Here is a 17,118-nt window from a genome sequence, read left to right on the forward strand (position 1 = left end):
TGTTCTGTTGCAGCATTATTTTAACTATGTCCACCTTAAGTGCTGCAACTTACCCATCCACAGTGCGCCTCCAGTACTGCCCCACATGCATCAACAGACGGTAAATAGCCCTACCTATGTCTAGACTTCCCAGTGTGCAGACCATCCCACCAGGCCGTATATGTCACTATTGTCTTACCTGAAGGACAAATCGGTTCCTCCAGAAAGCCAGTAAAGTTGAGTTGTGTGTTTTTACCTTTACTGTGGGGTCACAGATGAGGTGTTCACTGAACTATGATGGGAAACGAAGGGGTCCTTACTATACTATGGGGGTCATAGGAGGGGTAGTAACTATACTGTGGAGTGGAATTATGTGAAAAAACGGCAATGCATACAGTATGCACTGTAGCGTAAGGTGCAGAAGCAGGGAGTTGGCATAAACATCAATCCCTGCTCCTGTCCTTACATTCTATGGCCAACTATGCTAAATGCATAGCACAGAACAGAAACAGAGTAGTGCCCCACCGTTTGCAGCTACTACATCTCTAGTGTCGTAACCAACAGGTAAGATTTTGAATAGTATCAGGTTAAACATACCAGACCAGAAGTACAGTCTTCTGTTCTGAGATGAAGAACAGATAATGCAGAGTTGTTGTTTTTGGTTGTTGTTGTTTTTTTTTTTTTTTTTTTTAGCATTCTTTATGATGTTTTTTTCCAGCATTTTGGTTGCAAATAAAACTGCGGATAGATGTTTTGTTGAAAGCATATCGTCAACAATAAAATACACTACACACAAAGTTTTGTGCTTTTTTTGGCCCATGGTGCTTTTCTCAAAATTAAGCATATTCTAAGTACATCATTCATTTCTCTACATTTTCCCAATAGGACTAAAAACAATGCATGAAAAAATTGAAAGAATTAAAGAAACCTAAAAAACAAACAAAAAAACAAACAGTATAGGAAGCCTACGGGTCTAAAATTATATAATATGACACAATATAATTTTTGCATCAAATCCTCATTGGTTATAAAATCTCTGCTTGCAATCATTCAGAGGGAATCTTTATTGTTTACTTCCAGGGGACATACACAATTCATTTTGTGGCTCATAAAATACAGAAATCCTGTTATTTTAGCAGTTGCTTTTTCATGTGCTATTGCTCTATTGATATGTTGATAAGTATTACCGAGAATAGAACAGTGGTTTATTCACATTTTATTTTTATTTATTATTTTGATACTAAACAACTATTGAGGAAAATGTGTAAATAAAAAAGCTTGTAAATATTGATTAAAATATCTCAACTTCAAAATATTAACAAAATATTATTGACTGTTAACACTTTGGGAGACATTTGTTTATTCCAATGAAACAGTTGCATGTGGCATTGTTTTCCACCGTGCATGGTTTGCAACTTAAAAGCCCCAAACATTTTTTTTCAGACATTTTAACCTAAATGGCCAAAAAAGAAACAAAAGACCAGATTTACTAGACGTGTTGAATTCTTAGACAGTGTAAACTTAGACTACGCAATCTAACAATGTTCCCTGATGAAGCTTGTAGGGAAACAGTGTTGGGATGTCAGGGATGATAGGGTGTAAATACTGTTTTGGTATGGTGCAATCTGTTTTGAATTTAATTTTATTGAGGTCTGTTCCTGTATGTGTGTATTTATTTGAATTGTGATGCACATTGCACTTTTACTTTAAGCAGGAACTAAGGGGGACATTTATCATTGGGTTTTAAGCTGTTTTTCTGTGTATATTTGCCACACATTTGGCACATCGCTGCACCTCAAGCTATGTTTTGCGACTTTTGGGTTTACACTTTTTTTTTTCAAGTGTGTACAGACCAGCTGCTAAAGGGGTTATCCAGGAAAAAACTTTTTTATATATATATATATATATATATATATATATATATATATATATCAACTGGCTCTAGAAAGTTAAACAGATTTGTAAATTACTTCTATTAAAAAATCTTAATCCTTTCAGTACTTATGAGCTTCTGAAATTAAGGTTGTTCTTTTCTGTCTAAGTGCTCTCTGATGACACCTGTCTTGGGAACCGCCCAGTTTAGAAGAGGTTTGCTATGGGGATTTGCTTCTAAACTGGGCGGTTCTCGAGACACGTGTCATCAGAGAGCACTTAGACAGAAAAGAACAACCTTAACTTCAGAAGCTCATAAGTACTGAAAGGATTACGATTTTTTAATAGACCAAAAAAGTGACAAAAATTCACCAGCCCAGATTTAACTTGGCTTTTTGGTGTATGTGAAGAGTGTACTGTACAAAATGTATCAAATGCCCTGCGCCCGTTTAATAAATGTAGTGCTCCTGCACATTATCAGCACACAAAAAAAGGAGTACAGAAATGCTTCACTTACACCAGTGATGTGCACACATAAGAGTAAAATTGGGCTTCAGCCCCTGCCCCTTTTCTGCACCTACCCCTGTAGTGCCCTCACAAGGAGCTGCAGGGTGACAGGTGCAGTAAAAGGATCTGTTGCTGGGGATTTGTATGTGCGTTTAATGCAGGGTGCTGTGTCCTCCCAGCAGGAAGGGGAAGCCATTTATCATGTCATTATCTAGTATTGTGCAGAGAGGGATGGCGCCTTTACTGTAAGGAATTATGTGTATGTATGTGAGTGAGTGAATGTATGTGTGTGCCTGTGTGTGCGTGTGTATACTGTACATATGTGAGTGAATGTATTGTGTATATATGTGAGTGAGTGAATGTATGTGTGTATCTGTATGTATGATGTGTCTATTGGCTATATCAGCTTGTATATATTCCGTGTTATACGTGTCTGTGTATATATGATTCTATATGTATATTTGTGCCTGTATGTATGTGTTAAAGTGTCTGCTTGTATGTGCGTATATTACCTATGTACTGTATGTGCTTTTCTGTAATGTGATTGTGTGCATGTGTGTATGTAGGTGCCAGTATATATATGTGTATGTGCGTATATATGTAGGCACAGTATTTTAGAAATTCATGGAAGCACAGTGTAAAGGGAATTTATGAAAGCACAGTGTATACTATATTTAATTTATATTGGACCTGTATATTTTTCATGTATGCTGGCACAGTGTATAGATCCTTAATGGCGGCATAGTATATAGTTAAATAATGATGGCACAGTATGTAGTTCATTAATGTGGGTACAGTATATAAAGAAAAGGGAAACTGACAGGCTGTTTACTCGCACTAAACCCAATACACAGGGTTATAGAGCAGGTAAACATGAGAAAAATAATGTTATCTATATATATAAAACTCAAAATGGCCCTCATTTACTACTGCAAACCCGACATGTTTTGTGGGGTTGTGTGCCAGATTCTGTCGCATTGCGCCAGAAATTCTGTCTGCGCCAGATTTTGCGCCAGAATTGAAAAAACCCGACTGACTGTCCATTTTGCTAAGAAAACCTGAAAAGGGTGTGGGCCACCGGGGAAGGGGGCGTGGTCTCAGAAAAGGGGCGTGTTCCCAACATTTTCACAAAAACCCAACATATTTACTAAGGTTTCCACATAAAATGTGGTGGCTTTCAGCTGAGGAAAACCAGACAGATCAGAGCAGGTGCAAAAAAAAAAAGCAAAATGTAGGGAAAGTGGAAAATGTAGGGAAACCTTAGTAAATACAGTGGAAAATAAATTGTAGGGAATAAAAACCCACAAAGAAACCTACACTCCACTCTTAGTAAATCAGGGCCAATGTGTGTGTATATGTATATATGTGTTTATGTTCCAGCATCACGTCCAAACGGCCTGAGATATTTCGATAATACTTGGTCACATGTTACTTATATATCAACAACAAACATAGGATAGGTGATTTAACCCTTACTCACCCCCATTTGCCAGGGTCGGGGTTTTTGTTTAAAGTCCCATACAAGTTTATGGGAAATATATGTTACTGCATAACTTCCAAACGACTGGAGATATTTCGATAATACTTGGTCACATGTTACTTATATGTCCACTTAAAATATAGGATAGTTGATGTAACCCTTAACTACCCCCATTTGTGAGGGTTGGGTTTTTGTTTAAAGTCTCATGCAAATCAATGGGAAATGTATGTTCCCACATAACCTCTGTACAGCTGGAGATATTTCAGTACCTGATACACATATTATGGGTCGGGATAGGAGGTCAAGATAGGAGGTCGGGATAGGAGGACAGATATGAGGACGGGATAGGAGGTCAGGATAAGAGCTCGGGATAGGAAGTTGGGATAGGAGGACGGGATATGGGGTTGGGATATGACAACAATATATGAGGACGGGATATGAAATCAAAAGCTTCCTCTGTTGATTTTCCTCCACAACAAGGATTAGTAACGAAAAACTGGGCAATGCCGGGTACTCAGCTAGTATATATAAACATCAGGTAGATCAATGCTATTGAATGCATAAATGACTGCATTGATGTTTGTATGTACCTTTTAAGTTTAGCTATAAATTATTGTTCTTGTTAACATTATTAACATTAATAACTGTGCTTGTTACTGATTACTGGTTGTTCATTTTCTAAGGGTAAACTGCAAGTGCAAAAAATGTGTTGCCAAAATACCAGGTAAAATTTATTTTATAGTTCTCAAAACTTATCAGTGTATTGGGGTGTTTGCAAGTGCATTTAAGCCCTATTAATTTAGCTTGTGCTTCCTTCCTGACTTTTACATATTCGTCTGCCATTTTGGGACTTTATCCTATTTGTTCGGCAGCCATCTTGGATTTCAAACAAAGGAATTGCACACGATTGGTGTAGTCATGAGGGTTACTATAACAAATAATGCTGTGAACCACAGCAGGTCCAGAACCACAACAGTTTTAAGGCAAAAATTACACGGGGATAAGAATAGTAAATAGGCCTTCTAATCTTGTATCACAGGCATGCTTGTCATTAAAGTGACACTCCAATGATCTGGCACATTTCAGCCCTGCTTGGAGCAGGAACTCCCATCAGTATTGTGACAGCAGTTCAAGTTCCCATACTGTATACAGCCGTGTGATATGCACATTCATGGAATTTATCATTCAAAAACATGATTTATCATTTGCAAAGATATACTTGTGCTTGGATATACTTCTCTTTATTCAGAGTTGAACCCCAATTTTCTCCTTTGATTCAGTTATTTAAATTGTTCTGCAAAACCATTTTGTCCAAATAACTATTTGGCTGGAACAGGTTTCCAGTGGTTGGAAATAATTGTTCTGTCGTTCTCACAGATACACAGATTGGCAGTGGGGATGCTTTCTATCCACTTTATGGGGGAGATTTATCAAAACCTGTCCATTGCTGATTTGTCCATAGCAACCAATCAGATCGCGTCTTTTATTTTGCACAGCCCTTGTTAAAAATGAAAGAGGAAATCTGATTGGTTGCTATGGGCAACTCGGCAACTTTTCCTCTCGACAGATTTTGATAAATCTCCCCTATTTGTTTATTTTTTGTGCATATATAGACAGCACTAGCTCTGGTACTAGGGTTTTAACATATGTGATACACTTCCACTTACTTTTACCACATCCTCATCTGAAGACTTGCATTCCACCAGTTCTGAAATATCCGTCACAGACCTATTTTCTTCAACTGAAACGACCTTTACTGGCACGGCTACTGTCTTTCCTGTAAGGATAGCAGTGTTCAATATCTCTGTGTCCTACAAAGAAATAAAATATGTATATTGTTAGAGCCTATAATGTATTGTAGGATGTTAAAGGAGTACTCCGCTTCTCAGCGCTTGGAACAAACTGTTCCGAATGCTGGAGCCGGCATCGGGAGCTCGTAACGTCATAGCCCTGCCCCCTCATGATTTCACGCCCCACCCCCTCAATGCAAGTCAATGTGAGGGGGGGGGGGTGACAGTGACGTCACGAGCTCCCGGAACCAGCTCCAGCATTCGGAACAGTTTGTTCCAAACGCTGAGCAGCGGAGTACCCCTTTAAACATGTGGTCTACATTCTTTCTTAGAAAATTGTGCAACAAATTTTGTTGCAGTAAGTATATTGAATGGATTCTGGAAACCCAAGTCCAGTATATCTATTGACTCCAATATTAACTGTCTAGGCCCTCATTGGTCACTAAAACTAAATTCTCTGCTAGCTAGCGAATAGAGGGGCTAGACAAAAATATAAAAAGTACCGGAATCTTTGAAGCAGCACTTAAATAATGATGGTTATCATTTGTAGAAAAGGTCACAGGTCCTATTTTAGAACATTCTACCACTGGTAGGTTAACCCCTTAAGGACGCAGGACGTAAATGTACGTCCTGGTGTGATGGTACTTAACGCACCAGGACGTACATTTACGTCCTGTGCATAACCGCAGGCATCGGAGCGATGCCCGTGTCATGCGCGGCTGATCCCGGCTGCTGATCGCAGCCAGGGACCCGCCGGCAATGGCCGACGCCCGCGATCTCGCGGGCGTCCGCCATTAACCCCTCAGGTGCCGGGATCAATACAGATCCCGGCATCTGCAGCAGTGCGCGATTTCAATGAATGATCGGATCGCCCGCGGGGATCCGATCATTCAGAACGCCATTCGGAGGTCCCCTCACCATCCTCCTTCCGGCTCCCGGCGTCTTCTGCTCTGGTCTGAGATCGAGCAGACCAGAACAGAAGATAGCCGATAACACTGATCTGTTCTATGTCCTATACATAGAACAGATCAGTATTAGCAATCATGGTATTGCTATGAATAGTCCCCTATGGGGACTATTCAAGTGTAAAAAAAATTTACAAAAATGTAAAAAAAAAGTAAAAAAAATGTGAAAAATCCCCTCCCCCAATAAAAAAGTAAAACATCCGTTTTTTCCTATTTTACCCCCAAAAAGCGTAAAAAATAAATTTAATAGACATATTTGGTATCGCCGTGTGCGTAAATGGGCGAACTATTAAAATAAAATGTTAATGATCCCGTACGGTGAACGGCGTGAACGTAAAAAAAAAAAAGTCCAAAATTGCTACTTTTTTAATCCATTTTATAAAAAAAAAATTATAAAAAATGTATTAAAAGTTTTTTATATGCAAATGTGGTATCAAAAAAAAGTACAGATCATAGCGCAAAAAATGAGCCCTCATACCGCTGCTTATACGGAAAATAAAAAAGATAGAGGTCATCAAAATAAAGGGATTATAAACGTACTAATTTGGTTAAAAAGTTTGTGATTTTTTTTAAGCGCAACAATGATAGAAAAATATGTAATAATGGGTATCATTTTAATCGTATTGACCCTCAGAATAAAGAACACATGTCATTTTTACCGTAAATTGTACGGCGTGAAAACGAAACCTTCCAAAATTAGCAAAATTGCGTTTTTCTTTTTAATTTCCCCACAAAAATAGTGTTTTTTGGTTGTGCCATACATTTTATGATATAATGAGTTATATCATTACAAAGGACAACTGGTCGCGCAAAAAACAAGCCCTCATACTAGTCTGTGGATGAAAATATAAAAGAGTTATGATTTTTAGAAGGCGAGGAGGAAAAAATGAAAACGTAAAAATTAAATTGACTGAGTCCTTAAGGCCAAAATGGGCTGAGTCCTTAAGGGGTTAAAGGGGTACTCCAGTGGAAAACTTTTTTTTTTTTTTTAAATCAACAGGTGCCAGAAAGTTAAACAGATTTGTAAATGATGTATAATAACAAGGATTTTCAACTCACCCGATCCTCCGCAAGGCAAGAAGACCTCCAATTCAGGAAGAAAAGTGCAGAAGCCAGCGGTATAATAAACTTCAGCTTTATTCCTAATCCATATAAAACTTCGACATGGCGTCTCAAAATACAAATGATAAAACCTCTGGATAAGCAACATGACGCGTTTCAGGTCATGTGACATTTCATCAGATGCATCTGATGAAAGGTCACATGACCTGAAACACGTCATGTTGCTTACCCAGGAGGTTTTATCGTTGGTATTTTGAGACGCCATGTCGAAGTTTTATATGGATTACGAATAAAGCTGAAGTTTATTATACCGCTGGCTTCTGCACTTTTCTTCCAGATTTGTAAATTACTTTTATTAAAAAATCTTAATCTGTTTAACTTTCTGGCACCAGTTGATTAAAAAAAAAAGTTTTCCACTGGAGTACCGCTTTAATGGGCTACAGTATATGGCCTGCGACTCAGTAACTTTACCTTTACTATGCCCTTGGCTTTCTTACATGTAACCCAACATGCAAACTACTGCATTCTCCTTGTCTTCCTCAACAACATATCCTCTTAAAACTTTTTATATCTAATGTACTCTTCACGTTTACAGGACCACTACGATGTCCCTTAACCATCTGGACACAATACCTCAGTTTTCACAGTTTACATAAGTGTGATAAGTAAAATAACACCTCATGAGGAGAAATGACTGAATGAGGAAGAAAGCGGAACATTAGGTCAAGAAATAGAATACAAGTCATAATAATCCACACATGGAAGTGTTTTAAGCTTTTTTTTTTTTTTTTAAAGCCTTTTAAAAATATTTAAGTCCAATGCGAGATGTCTAGATTATTACCTTAGCTTATGCACCACTGTTGTTCTGACTATTATGTTCCCCTGATCATTTCTGAAGTGGATGCAGTAGCTTCATGGCTGTAACTCTTAGCTATGTGAAAATGTGCAGATATTATCAATCTGCTTCATTATGTAAAAAAATAAAAATATCCTTTATATTGAATTCCATTCTACAAATACCAGGCATTTTTTTCCCCGATAAAAATATATTTGCATGATGGAAAAGAACTGAAAATTGTAAGGTCAGCTGTAGCCAAATACCTTCATAAAACCAAAGATAACTGTGTTTGATTTTTTTACAACCTGAGGCACTTCTCATTCCACAAGGCTGGCTCAGATAGGGTACACGCATCTTATGGATATTTGCAATTTCACACATTTTTTGTGCAATAAATATTTTGATCAAATGTAAAGCTCCAATTAAGCTCTGTTCAGGGGGTCAGATGCTGTTTCAATGTTTCATGACATACAAAATACATACAAGCTGTTAAATCTATAATAAGTTATAGTCAGATATTTTCTGACAAAAAAAAAGGTAAAAACAGCATTTTGTTCCTCACCAGGCCCCCTCCATTACGTTTTTTAAAATAGCATTCTAAAAAGTTCACATGGGGATACATGAATGAATTATGATAGTTTTGTGAGATTTGTGAAAGGAACAAATTTTTGATAGAATGTAACAGAGGGGAACTGACTGAACAGTCCATTCGGACGTGGTCCGAGGGCTTGGTTGGTGGAAAAGGCTGCCGCTCGCCACTGCTATTCCGAGGGTGAGTGAGCAATGCTTTGAGCTGTTTGCGTGGCTTACTTGCATATACAGCTGAAAGGTTCCTTTCAGTGTGAGATGTCCCTATGCCTGGTAGGAAGGCATAGATGGGTCTACCTACCTACATTTCTGACTACCTAACTACCTACATAGCTGGCCTACATACCTGGCTAACTAATTATCTACCTATATAGCTAGCTACCTAAATAGCTACCTACCTACCAATATACCTAGCTAGCAACCTGGATTCCTACATACCTGGCTACCTAGCTACCTAATTACACACCTACCTACATACCTGGCTACCTAACTACCTAGCTAGCTAGTTACCTACTTACATATCTGGCTACCTACCTACCTGGCTAGTTCCCTACCTACATACCTGGCTACCTAACTACCTAGTTAGATACCAACCAGGCTACCTACCTATCTACCTACCTACTGTGCCTTATAACAGTTTGGAGCCTATAGATAGGGAGATTGTGCAGAGCAGGGATGAAGGGATAGGTCATAGTCTGATGTCATAGTCAGATATCAGGGAAGTCATTTCAGTCAAAAGGGGGGGATCATTACATTTAAACAGTTGGGAAGGGTCACTCATCAGTTGGATCCTAAATATCTCCCATAAGTAAGTATAACCCTCACTTTTTTGTAAATATTTTATTCTATCTTTTTATGTGACAGCACTGAAGAAATTACTCTCTGCTACAATATAAAGTAGTGACTGCACTACAATGTAAAGTAGTGTGTGTCCTCCCATAATGATTCAACTTACGGCTATTAATGTCTTAATTTTGGCATAAAATCTCATTAATTTGCCCATAACTATGACCCACTGCAGATGTACCTGCACAAATCAGCAGATACAATACACAAAATTTCTGTTACATGTAAATTCCCCCATATACTGCTGTTTTTAGAGTATATTAGGGAAGCAGAATCTCTTTTTCTTCTGTGTGCAGTGTATGTCAGAAATCAAATCAGCTTATCTCTACCCACTAGCTTAGACTGTATTCACACATTGTGGTACTACAACTAATTACTGCATGCACTTTTGCTGTGAATGGCCAAAATCTGAGTAAAAATAGTATTACTGTGATTATGCTAATGATGTAAATTGTGGTAAAAATTTACATTTTATTGCGTTTGTGGCCATTTACAGCAAAAACGCACAAGGTAATTATTTGAGGTACCACATGTGCTAAAACCTTAGAAGAGACTGATAACTAGAAATAGCGCTAGAGAGGAAGTGCTGATATGTGCAAGATAAAGGTTACATAATGGCCAAAATTGTAGTCATTTCTTCTATATACACACATGACAATCCATTCTGAAGTGTATCTAAAACAACATTTATACTTTTATGTACTGTATTCTTTAACTAGCCAGGGGGGATGCTGAAAATAGTAATAATCGAAAAAGGTTGACACTACATGTTACTAATTAGTATGAAGATGTAATATATGCATACCACCTACAGTCCATGTGTAGACACTACAAAGGAGATTTGTCCCACTTTCCCGCTAGCTAATACAACTAATACCTTGTATGAGTGACATTATTATAAACAACACTATGGCTGCTCCTTACACTGGAGCTTATGGTACTCCAAGGGATAAAGCCAATTAATTCTTAGCACTGGTTCGTAGACAATTGCCATTCAAATGTAAGCTGCAAAGTATTCAAGTGGGACTCATTTAGGTTAATTTAACATTAACTCAAGCTGATCGAGAGAGTAGAATGACAGCTACTAAACAGAACCAGCTACTTACTGCGCCAGGTATAATATGGTTATATAGTGACAAATCTCTTGGTAGGAATATGTTGCATTATATCTATCAAGTTGACCATTATGATTTTATGAGTTTTTATTCTTGCTGGATTTTAATAGTTAATTATAAGCCACATATCATGATGGTTACAATAAAAGGAGGTGTCTCTAATATTAAAAAAGCCTCACAGTATTCAAAATAATTAGTCAGCTAGTTCCTATAAAGTGCACGCATCCTCCATATGCAACACTTTAAAGGGGGTACTCCAGTGGAAAACAATTTTTTTAAATAAACTGGTGCCAAAAGGTTAAACTGATTTATAAATTACTTTTATTCAAAAATCTTAATCCTTTCAGTACTTATCAGCTGCTGTATGCTCCAGAGGAAGTTGTATAGTTCTTTTCTGTCTGACCACAGTGCTCTTTGCTGACACCTCTGTTAATGTCAGGAACTGTCTAGAGAAGTAGAAACTCCCCATAACAAACCTATCCTGCTCTGGACAGTTCCTGATACAGACAGATGTGTTAGCAGGGAGCACTGTGGTCAGGCAGAGAAGATCTATACAACTTCCGGTGGAGCATACAGCAACTGATAAGTACTGCAAGGATTAAGATTTTTAAATAGAAGTCATTTACAAATCTTTTAAACTTTTTGGCACCAGTTGATTAAAAAGAAAAGTATTTTCCACTGAAGTCCCCTTTTAAATGAAAGTCAACAATTTCAGTAAAACTACTGTATTTGCCCAACATATGGGTATTCTTTCCATCTGGAGGGATCTCTGACTTGGCATATATTCCCAGTCAGTTTCCAAGACTGACTGAAAACTAGTTGGAAAAAGAAGTGCAAGAGTTACTTTGCATACCCTTTCTCCCCAGCAAGATCAAATGCATTTTTTTTCTTCTTCTTTTTTTGACACAGTTTTTAAAGGGGTACTCCAGTGGAAAACTTTTTTTTTTTAAGTCTACTGGTGCCAGAAAGTTAAACAGATTTGTAAATTACTTCTATTAAAAAGTCTTAATCCTTCCAGTACTTATTAGCTGCTGAATACTACAGAGGAAATTATTTTCTTTTTGGAACACAGTGCTCTCTGCTGACATCTCTGTCCATTTTAGGAACTGTCCAGAGCAGCATATGTTTGCTATGGGGATTTTCTCCTACTCTGGACAGTTCTTAAAATGGAAAGAGATGACAGCAGAGTGCACCGTGCTTATGATTATGCAGAGAGCTCTGTGTTTCAAAAATAAAAGCATTTCCTCTGTAGTATTCAGTAGCTAATAAGTACTGGAAGGGTTAAGATTTTTTAATAGAAGTAATTTACAAATCTGGTTAACTTTCTGGCACCAGTTGATAAAAAAAAAAAAGTTTTCCACCGAAGTACCCCTTTAAACTATTAGGGAGATTTATCAAATGCTGTAAGAGGAAAAGTTGACCAGTTGCTCATAACAACCAATCAGATTGCTTCTTTAAATTTTCAGAAGCCTTTAATAAAAAAATTAAAAAAATTAAAAGCTATTTGGCTGTTATGGGCAACTGGTCAACTTTTCCTCTGCCAAGGTTTTGATAAATTTCCCCATATGGCCAATCTGACAGTTTGGTTTGATAATTTGACAAATAAAATATATAGACAAAAAATCTGAATCACAATTGATCAGCCAAGTGTAATATATATGGCCAGTTTGCTGACAAGGCACAAATAATCTTTGGTCAATAAATGATACACGTAGCTGTATGATATATTTTTTAATTTGTATCATAGTATTTTTCCGCACTAGCAAATGTGTTATTGAATATGACCAAAAGTATGTTTATACAAATGCTGATAATAACTATAATACCTAAGACTATTTTAAAGATACTGAAGTATAAATTAAAGATTTTAAAGTAAGTGAGAGAGAAAAGAAAGAATGCAGTATTAAAATAAGGCTGCATTCACATAATGTTTCTTATATACAGGGACCGGATCCGGCTAAGAGATGGGAAAACCAGTTGATCCCGTACCCCAGCCGGACCCGGCCCCCATTTAATTTATTTGCCCCGTATCTGGTTTTGTGACCGGACTTAAAACCGTGGTATACTATGGTTTTAAGTCAAGTCACAAAAATGGATACAGGGCAAGAAATTAGGCGACCAGAGTCACAATCTGACTCCAATCGGTTCATTCAAATGAATGAGTTGGGGGTCTGGGTCTGGCCGGGGTAAAGGAGCACCCGGTTTTCTCATCTCCCAGCCGGATCTGGCCCCCGTATGTAAGAAACGTAATGTGAATGCAGCCTTATACAGATGTTTGGCAGAAAAGACCTTTAAAGGTCTATTCACACTTACAGTATCCTGCACATGTTTGATGCACAGAATTTGATGCTCCAGATTTGAAGCTGTGTTCAGTCATTTAGTTTACATTGAAATCTGCAGCTTGAAATCCTGCACATCAAATATGTTTGAAGATACTGTACATGCGAATACAGGGAACACTAAAAGTTATAGTTTTGCAACTGTTGGAGAGCCACAAATTGTACCTCAATGCTCAATAAGGAATGCTACAAAGAAACTCAAAGTCCCAAGCACATCGGTCATAGATTCCATAAAGAACATCACACCTTACAACTAAAGACAGATCAAAATTGTTTAGGTGTGGTAACAAATGTTAGTGGTACTAGTTTGTGTATAGAATGTGCAGTCTGAACAGAGCATCTACAGACATAGGGCTCTAAATCACTTTTTTTTTTCAATTATTCACTACATTTTTGTAAAAATAAAAGCCTTGTTCACACTACAGAATGTCCACATGGAAAATCCCACCACAGAAATTCACACTCAGAAAGATGGAACATGTTTATTCTTTCAGCGGAATTGCACACAGACTGCATTGTCATCGATGGGGATGGCACAGGTCCACGTGGTCCTAGCACCAAAGGATATCAGCGAAAGCCTCTTAGACAAATTATCCTGATGGAGATTCGTAGTGTAAAAAGTCATTATATCTTTGAAACCTTTTTTGTTGCCCCAATACAGCTATAATAAGGAATGAAGCAAATTTGCAACAGGTCTTAATTAATCTCCCACTTTTTTTTGTTTCTACGGCAACTTTGCGGACAATGCATCTTCATGATAGAAGTCTGTGATAATATAGAAATCATAATATATAAACCTTGCCTGATAATTCAAACTGATTATAAGACAGCAAGGCTAGGATCACACCCCATCTCGCTATTTTGTAAAAAAAAAAAGAAAAAAATATACAGTTTTTTTTTCTTAAACATTTAAAAGACAATGGATGTCAATCAATGTGGTGTAATAGAACACAACAGAAATCCTATGCTGTAGAATCTTGTTACCATTGTTTAACATGATAGAGAAATTAGAGTGTTTATTTGTCTGTCATAACAAAAAATCAAGAACGGTTTTGAATGATCAGTTCCGCGATCTGAAATAAGCAGAGGCCCAGCGTAGCCGATTGCCAGTCATGATCAATATTTTATCACAGACTCAATACTACTCTTTAGGACAGATAAAATATAACTTTTAATCAATAAAACTAAAATGGTACTACAGAAATTTCAATTCTTGGTCACCTAATCAAACCAACCATGTGTGTTCACAAATAATATATAGTGTTGGTGATGACCTAGTGGTGTGTTAGTGAGGGTATGATCAGATAGATATATCAATGCACCTAGGTAGATGTTTAAGGTTTATTTCAGTAGATCTGTCGATGAAAGTGTAAACTGAAGCCTCCCATATCACTGTCCCTGCCTCTTGAGGGACACATCTCCTTAATAGGATGACCACAGTGACGTTCCCTCCTTGACATTAATGTGCACAGAAAAAAATGAAAAAGTAAGTGATAGAAAGGGGGAGTTTATACAATAATGTGTATCAGATTAAAGACAGTGGTTATTGAAGAAATTGCAAGTTATAGACAATAAAGGAGGCAAAGGAAAGTGTGTCATTGAGGCCCTCTGTTGAATAACAAATCCCAAAGGAAACTGGTCAAACGGAGGCCAGTGTACACTAATTACATTGACAGAAGCGCTAATAAAAACCTATGGATGTATTAAAGGGAACCAGATTTTACCATATATTACATGTGGTAATGCGTTATATATGGTAAAATCTTCATCCTCACCATCCCTGGGAGATATTCCTGCCACCGATGGTGAGGCTATATAGTTTAAAAGTGTCCCCCGCTGGCCCTGTAAGTAGTCCCCTTGGCTGAAAGCTATAGTCACTTAGCGCTGCTGCTCCGGCTGTAACCACACCCCCTCAGCGTGTTTGACAGCCCTCTTCATTACTCTGCTCCCTAAGCAGCTGGGATAAAGCGATGAGATGGATCAATCACGCTTAGGGGGCTTGGTTACAGCCGAAGCAGAGGACTAGACGAGTGTAGTTCCCCACCAAGGGGACTAGTTACCGTGCCATCAGAGGACACTTCTAAACTATTGTTACGCCTAGCGCTCCGGGTCCCCGCTCCTCCCCGGAGCGCTCACGGCGTCTTTCTCCCTGCAGCTCCCCGGTCAGTCCCGCTGACCGGGAGCGCTGCTCTGTCATGGCCGTTGGGGATGCGATTCGCACAGCGGGACGCGCCCGCTCGCGAATCGCATCCCAGGTCACTTACCCGTTCCCGTCCCCTGCTGTCATGTGCTGGCGCGCGCGGCTCCGCTCTCTAGGGCGCGCGCGCGCCAGCTCCCTGAGACTTAAAGGGCCAGTGCACCAATGATTGGTGCCTGGCCCAATTAGCTTAATTGGCTTCCACCTGGTCCCTGACTATATCTATCCTCCTCCCATGCACTTCCTTGCCGGATCTTGTTGCCCTTGTGCCTAGTGAAAGCGTTTTGTGTGTTTAAAGCCTGTGTACCAGAACTTCTGCTATCTCCCCTGACTACGAACCTTGCCGCCTGCCCCCGACCTTCTGCTACGTCCGACTTTGCTTCTGCCTACTCCCTTGTACCTCGCCTATCTTCAGCAGCCAGAGAGGTGAGCCGTTGCTAGTGGATACGACCTGGTCACTACCGCCGCAGCAAGACCATCCCGCTTTGCGGCGGGCTCTGGTGAAAACCAGTAGTGTCTTAGAACCGGTCCACTAGCACGGTCCTCGCTATCCCTCTCTGGCACAGAGGATCCACCTCCTGCCAGCCGGCATCGTGACAGTAGATCCGGCCATGGATCCCGCTGAAGTTCCTCTGCCAGTGGTCGCTGACCTCCCTACGCTGGTCGCCCAGCAAGCTCGTCAGATCGCCCAACAAGATCACCAGCTGTCGTACTTGACCACCATGACACAGCAACTCCAGTCACAACTACAGCAAGTACAGTCACAGCTACAGCAGCAACAACCATCTCCTCCGCCAGCTCCTGCACTCCTTCCGCAGCGAGTGGCCACTCCTAGCCTCCGCCTGTCCTTGCCGGACAAATTTAATGGGGACTCTAAGTTTTGCCGTGGCTTTCTTTCGCAATGTTCCCTGCACATGGAGATGATGTCGGACCAGTTTCCTACTGAAAGGTCTAAGGTGGCTTTCGTAGTCAGCCTTCTGTCTGGAAAAGCTCTGTCATGGGCCACACCGCTCTGGGACCGCAATGACCCCGTCACTGCCTCTGTACACTCCTTCTTCTCGGAAATTCGAAGTGTCTTTGAGGAACCTGCCCGAGCCTCTTCTGCTGAGACTGCCCTGCTGAACCTGGTCCAGGGTAATTCCTCCGTTGGCGAGTACGCCATACAATTCCGTACTCTTGCCTCTGAACTATCCTGGAATAATGAGGCTCTCTGCGCGACCTTTAAAAAAGGCCTATCCAGCAACATTAAAGATGTTCTGGCCGCACGAGAGACTCCTGCTAACCTGCATGAACTCATTCATCTAGCCACTCGCATTGACATGCGTTTTTCTGAGAGGCATCAAGAGCTCCGCCAGGAAAAAGACTTAGATCTCTGGACACCTCTCCCACAGTCTCCACTGCAAGCTGCGCCTAGGCCTCCCGCCGAGGAGGCCATGCAAGTGGATCGGTCTCGCCTGACCCTGGAAGAGAGGAATCGCCGTAAGGAAGAGAATCTTTGTCTGTACTGTGCCAGTACTGAACATTTTTTGGTGGATTGCCC

The 17,118-nt window shown here is 39.6% G+C and overlaps 1 protein-coding gene across 4 annotated transcripts in view; it reads right to left on the reverse strand.

The window, feature by feature from the left end:
• TMEM132C (transmembrane protein 132C) overlaps positions 1-17,118 on the reverse strand; it is a 595,756-nt gene that overhangs the window by 89,728 nt on the left and 488,910 nt on the right. For all 4 annotated transcript variants that reach the window (XM_056533693.1, XM_056533685.1, XM_056533701.1 and 1 more), the window contains one exon: positions 5,506-5,649. In XM_056533693.1, the coding sequence (XP_056389668.1) occupies positions 5,506-5,649 (144 nt within the window). The remainder of the gene's footprint in view (positions 1-5,505; positions 5,650-17,118) is intronic.

Source organism: Hyla sarda, chromosome 1 (assembly GCF_029499605.1).
Source record: "Hyla sarda isolate aHylSar1 chromosome 1, aHylSar1.hap1, whole genome shotgun sequence".
In the NCBI taxonomy this organism is placed as follows: Eukaryota; Metazoa; Chordata; class Amphibia; order Anura; family Hylidae; genus Hyla; species Hyla sarda.